This window comes from Nothoprocta perdicaria, unplaced genomic scaffold, assembly GCF_003342845.1.
Source record: "Nothoprocta perdicaria isolate Ctin4 unplaced genomic scaffold, notPer1 scaffold_240, whole genome shotgun sequence".
In the NCBI taxonomy this organism is placed as follows: Eukaryota; Metazoa; Chordata; class Aves; order Tinamiformes; family Tinamidae; genus Nothoprocta; species Nothoprocta perdicaria.
The window spans coordinates 347,569-355,285 of NW_020455467.1; the positions used below are offsets into that span (position 1 = coordinate 347,569).

Below are 7,717 nucleotides of genomic sequence, written 5' to 3' on the forward strand. Positions count from 1 at the left end.
CCGCCGGCCACGCGGGCCGCTCAGCTTCGCCCCGCCCCCACGCCGCCGGAAGTGATGTCAGGCGGCCCTGACACTGCGCTAACTGACGTGTGCCCGGCCCAATGGCGCGGCGGCCGCAGCCAATGGGCGGAGAGGGGGCGGGCGGGAGGCGCGGGTGAGGCGGCGCCGCCGCGCGCCGGCCCTTTCCTTCGCTGCGCGCCGCCGAGGAGGCCGCACCATGAAGGCGTCGGGCACCGTGAGTGCGGGCCGGGCGGCCGCGGGCCCGGCCGGGCCGGGCGGCCGCCGGGGCCGCGGGCGAGCGGGGCAGGGAGGCCCCTCGCGGCGCTCGAGCGGGGCCGCGGCGGGGGAGGGAGGGAGGGAGGGAGGGCGGGAGGCGATGGGCAACATGGCGGCGGCGCCGCGGTGATGGCGGCGCGGGCCGCTCACGTCGGCGCCGCTCGGCCCGCAGCTGCGCGAGTACAAGGTGGTGGGGCGCTGCCTGCCCACGCCCAAGTGCCGCACGCCGCCGCTCTACCGCATGCGCATCTTCGCGCCCAACCACGTCGTGGCCAAGTCCCGCTTCTGGTACTTCGTGTCGCAGCTGAAGAAGATGAAGAAGTCGTCCGGGGAGATCGTCTACTGCGGGCAGGTGCGGCGAGGGCCCGGGCGCCTCGCGGGGCTTCCCCGGCCCTTTGCGTTTGTGTAAACTACTGCTGAACTCAAATGTTCTCCTGTTGCTGCTGTAGGGTTCTTCCTCGCCTCGTTTGCATATGTCAAATAAGACTTAAAAAAACCCTTTCACTTCAAAATTACAATTTAAATCTCTCCTTACAGTTAATATGTTTATTCTTGCTTCATTGTGGGATATACCCCTTGGAAAACATCTGGACCATCTTCATAATTCTTGGAAAAGAGATATTTGCATGCTTCTCCTTTCACAAGTTGCTGATAGAAGTCCATTCATCCATATTTTCCGAAAGTGTTTAAGAGTTGAAATCTAAAACTACTTCTATTTCCATATTGAATTATCAGACACTTTACCATAGTTGTAATTATACAGGAAGACTGCTGTCTTGGAGAGTAGAATATCTGTATTGCTTTCACTAGTCCTGTAACATTTATTCTTAAATTTGTAAAATGCTGATGATATATATTGTCTCTTAACAATTTTTGTGCACTTGTGTAATTCCAGGTGTATGAGAAGTCCCCTCTGAGGGTAAAAAATTTTGGTATTTGGCTACGCTATGATTCTCGTAGTGGAACTCACAACATGTACAGGGAGTACAGGGATTTGACCACTGCTGGTGCTGTCACTCAGTGCTGTAAGTAATTATAACCGTTTGAGATAAAATGGCGTGACTGCTAAATAGACAGAAGTTTACATGCTAAAATGAACATAAAGTTTAGGTAGCTTGATACATGGTAAGATGGCTTAAGCATGAGAAAAATAACGCGGGAAGCTGTTCGAAAGGCCCATGCATGTGTATGTATAATGTATGTGGTGTTTTGCTCAGTGAGGTTCCTTGGACAGTTTCTCTGACTGAAAATACTCCGACTTTGTCTTGGTATAACTTATAGTTCTAGTAATCAGTTTTGCTATATAGGTGAGTTTCATGATCTTTAGGTGCTGTATATATTTTTATACTGTGTTTACTGTTAAAACAACTGAAAATATCTTTCTAGGTCTTTTGGAAAGAATGTTGCTGATGCTATGTGGGACATACTAGAATCTGTCCTATGGAGACCTCAGTTAGGAAAATTGATTTCCTAAACATTTTGTTTTTCCTGTAATTTACACTGCTGAAAGACCTCATAGTCTCATTCAGAGAATATCACGTGTCCTGATTTCAGTCTTGTTATCTAAAGGAGTTGAGAGCTATAAACCACGTGTATTCAAAAGGCTGCAGAGTGCACACAAAAACCCAAAGAATGTTGTTCCTAGTAATGATGTTCTTGTCATGTGTGCAGATATTAAATGTATCTTGTCGCCTTTCAGCAGCTGAAGTGCTGCTGAAAGTGAAACTTAAGGTCCTACATGTAGCTATAATAAATACTAATAGACATACTGAAGACATACTGAATAGTATAGTTAATAGACATACTGAAGGAGTCCTTAGGAGGTCTAAGGACTTCATTTGTCGTTACATAATGGCTTTGATATCTTTATGCTCCAGAGAATTTTTGAAGGATAGATTTTTAATGGGTATTTTGCATCTTCGTGGTAAGTATTCAAAGCAGAGTATTCAAATAGCTCAGCCTTGCATCCTTCTCTTGGTAGGAGAAGGGAATGCTTATTGCTGTTCAGTTCATATTTTTTTCTGTAATTATATTTGTTTTGAGATCAAGGAAGAAGATGCTTGGTTATGAGTTCAAAGAAAAAGCTCTTATTGTATGTTGGTTTTCTGGTTAGTGCTTCTGCAGCTACTATATCTACTATGCAGAGCTGCCTGAGAAAAAGCGGGGCACAGCTTTCCAAACACTTACCAAAAAGATGATATTGAGATTTCAAACTGAAAATGTCTTTTAAGTTATTCTAGGATTTAGTTTTAATGAGTTCTCTTTTTGCAGACCGTGATATGGGAGCCCGTCACCGTGCCCGTGCTCACTCTATTCAGATCATGAAAGTTGAGGAGATTGCTGCTAGCAAGTGCCGCAGACCAGCAGTCAAGCAGTTCCATGTAAGTGAGGCAGAATGGCAGCAGCTGGTCGATCTCAGCCCTGCGGAGTGGAAGGGGAGCCCTCTTCCTTGGTCCATATTTGCTTTGCTGACGAAAGTAGGAGAGGAACCAAATTTGCATGTATAATTTTAAAAAAATTTATATCATGCTCAAGATTTTTAGTAGTAAACTACTTGAGAGAAAGCAAAGGTGAAAAAGTATACCTTCAGTTACACCGTGGTTGCCTTTCACAGGTATTTCAATAATAATTATACAATTAATGCATCTGGTTTTAGTTAGTATAAAGTTTGTCTAATCTGTGGATGCATTACTTCTATAGAAGTTAACTGTGGAGTACAGCTTACCCATTTGCTGCACATTATTTTCTGTTAGGCATCTGTTCATCAGCTAATGGAGAAACTTTTTCTGTCTTACAGGATTCCAAAATCAAGTTCCCTCTGCCACACAGAGTTCTGCGTCGCCAGCACAAACCACGTTTCACTACCAAGAGACCAAATACATTCTTCTAAGTACAAAAACGTGCTGTCAACTCTGTGCTGTAATAAAGGTCTTATCTGAACCTTTGACTCTCAGTTTTCTTTTGGGACTTGTGCCACCGGTGCCTAAAAATTCCCTTCTTCCTTCTCCCCCAAGTTACATGCTGAGGCTGCATGTTGTTCTAAATGAACTTAAATACATAGACAAAGATGGATACCTCCTGCTACATAGGAAGTGAGAAGAGGCACGTCAGACTTTCTCAGTTTAGTTGGTCCAATAGAAGTTTTGCAGATGAACCCAGCATTTAGACTGCCATGCTTACATGTGATGCTGCAGTCTGAAAACTGTCACACGATGTGGCTAAGCTGTTTCAGGTGAAAAGGGTGGTTCTGATTCTTTCCTACAGCTTTTGCTTTGGATTCATGTTGGTCTGCTCTTCACTTTGAGCATTTAGCTTCAGAAAAGACAGGCTTTTGAACTGTTAATAAAATTTGGAAGGCTTCCAACATGTTGAAAATATAATAGCATGTTTTAGAAAATTCATTCATAGTATGCTTTAAAACAAGCATTCATGAATACTTGAATGACACTTGTCCAGCTCTTGATGTCACTACTGCTTGAATAGAAGTATTTCCTAATTGATCAGTTCTTTTCTAGGTGATAAGGCTGTGCAACAAGGCTATCTAGTCCTGTACAGAACTGTTCAGAAAACAGTATAGTTGGCAACAATTGAGTTAATCAGAATGAGTTGCCACAATATATGGATCTTCCAGGGCAGAGAGGGAAAAAATGTGAGCTGTTACACGTGGCATGTGGCTGCATACAGTACCAAAATGTGTGTGTCTGTCACAAACACAAAAGCTAGGCTTGCTGAAGAAGATGCTGCTAGGCATGTCGTTTATTAGCAGTGGGGTCTTGCCTGGAGCTGCTGAAGTGATATTGTGTATAGGCAACAGCTCAAAGGCAGATGGCAGTGGAGCACAGGGAGACAGTGGTCAAAGAGGAAATGGGACACACTGCAATTTTGGTATTCCTGGGATGTTGCAGCTCAACACCAGAGAAGTGCAAGTAAGAGAGGGGTAGTCTAGGGGGCTGATCCACAAGAGCTGAAGCAATCAGTGCTGCTGCAAGCTCCTCCCTTCCCTGGCCTCTATTTCTGCTCAGCTTTGCCCTGTGCTCTTCACTTCCATGGTAAATGAGCTCGGGCACTAGACCTGTCCAAATGACAGAGGATTCATTTGAACAATTCATCGTGTCTGAAATGGCTGCAAAAGCTCAAGGGATGATAAACTACACAGTATTTAGACAAGCTGGAAGTACCCACTAGGATCTGAGTGAAACCAAGTCCAACAAGGATTGGTCAGAATAAGGTTACCTACAAGCTCTTATATTTGTGGAATATTAAAAGAGTTTGGGAAAAAGCATGTTAGTGTGAAATTTGGTTTGGAAAAAATATGAAGTTTTTAAAAGTGGACAGCTCGTAAAAGGAACCAGCGCTAATTTTTACCTCCTAAAAATTAAAACATGAACTGGGCCAGTGCACAAATAAATGGTTATATAAGTAAAGCTTTGATCATTTGCATTATGGCCTTTAGGACTCTGGGTGTCAAGATTTTCTTGAGAAAAGCACTGTGAGAGTACTCGCTCCTAAAACTCTTAAAAACTCAAGCATTATCAATTCAATATTCAATATTGATTGAATTATCACTCAATAATTATTATTGAATAAGAACTTTACAAAATATTTGTCAGCCGAGTAATTCTGAACATAAACACAGAATCATCAAGAAATAGTGCAAATTCTCAAATGCAAACTTTTCTTCCGTCTGACTTGGACAAATATGCAGGATTTTGCCCAGTTTAACAAAATGTTCTTCTAGCTCTGACTTGTTTTAATTCAGTCTCTGTTACTTAGCAGCAGGCAGTGCTCCCACATTTTCTCCAATGCCTCAGTTTCGCAACAATATAAATTCAGAATTCAGTCACTTCTAACTCAATTATAGCTATAATGTGGTAGCTAGCATGCTAACCACAAAAAATAAGTTCCTAATTGAGGAAGACAAAAAACAGCTATATAACAGAATTACCATTTTTAAGAATTCTACTGGAACGTAGGATACCAAGGTCTTATTTCCTGTATATTATCTCTTCATTTGGTCTATCTCAGTGTAACTGGAGAACTGCATAAACACCTATGGAAATGACATCCTGATATGTGATCTTCCACACTAAGTAGTTATCACTTAAAAAAAAAAATACATGAATGTGTAACAGGCGAGCAGAGTGGGGTGAACACCGACCCAGGCCTGTCTCCCGTCTATCTACACGGAAGACAGCGCCACATAAACCCCAACTATTCCCCTTCCCGCAACAGCAACCGAGGCGGCGCCGTTAACGGCCCTTAACGGCCCTTAACGGCCCCGCCACGTGACCGGCGCGCACCGCCCCATGGGGGGGAGGAGGAACGCACCGCCCCGCCCCGCGTCTGACGTAGCCCAAAGACCCGCCCCCTGCCGCTCAGCCCCCCTCTGGTCACGTGACACGGGCGCCGCGGCGCGAGCCGCTTCCCTCACGTGGCCGCGGCGTCGCACCCGGAAGCGGCGGCCGGGAGGGGGGCGGAGCGGCCGCCGCCGCCGCCGGGCGGGATGGGGGAGTCGATCCCGCTGGGCGCGCCCGTGCCGGTGGAGCAGGCCGTGCTGGAGACCTTCTTCTCCCACCTGGGCATCTTCTCGTACGACAAGGCCAAGGACAACGTGGAGAAGGAGCGCGAGGCCAACAAGAGCGCGGGCGCCAGCTGGCTCGCGCTGCTGGCGGCCCTGGCGCACCTGGCCGCCGCCGAGAAGGCCTACCACAGCATGACCTTCCTGGGACAGAAGCTAGGTAACGGCCGCCCCAACGGCCACCCAACGGCCGCCCCAACGGCCACCCAACGGCCACCCCAGCGGCCACCCAACGGCCACCCAACTGCCGCCCCAGCAGCCGCCTCAACGGCCGCCCCAACGGCCACCCAACGGCCGCCCCAACGGCCGCCCCTCGCGGCCTCTTCCTCCTCGCTGAGCCCCAACGGCCGCTTCCCCCCATCCCCCCCCCAGCTCCTGCCCCCGCGCAGGTAGAGACCCCAGGATCTCCATAAATCCCAGGTGTTTCCCGCTCTCGTAGTCTGCAAATGGAAAAATAGCCCCCTGGCGCAGCGCAAGTCATTGGCAGGGCAACAGCTTATTCTCTTTTAAACGGTGGGAATGGCATGGGAAGTGGATCGAGGGATGTCAGTCTGATGCGTGCAGCAGTAAAGCAGCAGGAGAGTTGCTTGTGTTTAAGCAAAGTTGAACTTCAGAGTAAGGCTTGAACGGAGAGAAAAACCTGACTGTAAAGCTGAGTTTAAAAAGTAAATTTATTATTTGAACAAAGGCAGAAATTACAGTATTAGGGACAGGGTTTTATTTGCCTAAATATTTTTTCATTAAAACTAATGGATTTTTTTTTCCTGACCCAAGAGGTCACTTGTGAGTTAGAAGAGTAGCTATTGCCCTCTGAATTCTCTGCTTTTCTGCCTGAAATTTCTGGTGTCTTTTGATCTTTTCATGTGTAAAATGTGTGTGGAAAGTACTGTCCACCGTTATAACGTTTCCAAGCAGTTTCAAAGCAGAACCCAAATCTGAATATCTTTAAAAGTTCTTCAGATTCAGTCTTTGTGCTGTTCTATAATTATGACATTTCAGGCTACTGCCTGAATATTTATGAATGAATTTGCTTAATAACGCCGTAGGTAAATTGAGGTTAGTAAATAAATGTTGTATTTTGTGTGGTGCTTTGCTAGACCCAATTTAAATATCTTAAACTTTGACCCTCTGTCTTTTGTTTTTCTTTTTTTTTTTTCCAAATCCTTCATACTCTAAGGCAGGTGGAGAGGATCATTGGCTTCTGTTTTCTCAGTTATTTGGGAGTTTTAATTGTGGAGATTACTTGTCATTTTCTTAATTCTGGATTAATCTCTGCTGTAGTCTTAGTGATGTAGACTGTAATTGTTTTCTCTTTGAATTCTGATTGCATAGAGAGTGGAAACCTTCATTTACTCCTGTGGTTCTCATTTAAAGACTGCTTTCCAAATTCCTCTTTCATGTATGAAGACATATTGTTGAGAGAAATCTCTTCAAAACATCTAGAGTTATTAATAGCAATGGAGACTATTAAAATTTTATGATGACTTGATTTTGTGTCTTCCATGGATAACAATATTTCCTGCTTGCATATGTTACTAGAAAAGCTAACTGAACCCTGGATTTCAGAAAGATTATACTATAAATAAGGTGAATATGAAGCAGTTAGAGAAACTTTGCAGCAGCCCTTGCCTAAAAAGTGAATTAAGACAAGTGAGAACTAAGTTAATTACATAACATGCTTCTGAATATACGCTATGTATAATTCAGTTATTTGCAAATCAATATACTGAAAGTTACTTCTTGATTGAAAAGAAACGCTGCAATCAAACAACACTTACAACACCCAGCTAAAAGCAAGCCCAGTGATACCCAGCTAAAAGCAAGCCCAGTGATACCCAGCTAAAAGCAAGCCCAGTGATACCC

At 45.1% G+C, this 7,717-nt stretch overlaps 2 protein-coding genes and 1 non-coding gene across 4 annotated transcripts in view; all 3 read left to right on the forward strand.

Moving 5' to 3' along the window:
• Positions 1-172: 172 nt before the first annotated feature.
• On the forward strand, positions 173-3,216 carry RPL18A (ribosomal protein L18a). Its single transcript, XM_026039794.1, has 5 exons — positions 173-235; positions 449-628; positions 1,172-1,301; positions 2,548-2,657; positions 3,074-3,216. Exons 1-5 carry the CDS (start codon positions 218-220, stop codon positions 3,164-3,166), a joined length of 531 nt encoding a protein of 176 aa, XP_025895579.1. The 5' UTR covers positions 173-217; the 3' UTR covers positions 3,167-3,216.
• LOC112947672 lies at positions 1,887-2,018 on the forward strand. The gene has a single exon (XR_003249454.1). It is a non-coding gene; the product is annotated as a small nucleolar RNA SNORA68 (small nucleolar RNA).
• Positions 3,217-5,779: 2,563 nt separating the features above from the next.
• The window catches only part of CUNH12orf66 (chromosome unknown C12orf66 homolog), an 8,841-nt gene continuing 6,903 nt past the window's right edge, over positions 5,780-7,717 (forward strand). For both annotated transcript variants that reach the window (XM_026039797.1, XM_026039798.1), the window contains exon 1: positions 5,780-6,014. In XM_026039797.1, the coding sequence (XP_025895582.1) occupies positions 5,780-6,014 (235 nt within the window). The remainder of the gene's footprint in view (positions 6,015-7,717) is intronic.

Coding starts and splice junctions, on each gene's coding strand:
- RPL18A (XM_026039794.1), top strand. Junction 629..1,171: donor AGATCGTCTACTGCGGGCAG/GTGCGGCGAGGG, acceptor GTGTAATTCCAG/GTGTATGAGAAGTCCCCTCT. Junction 1,302..2,547: donor TGGTGCTGTCACTCAGTGCT/GTAAGTAATTAT, acceptor CTCTTTTTGCAG/ACCGTGATATGGGAGCCCGT.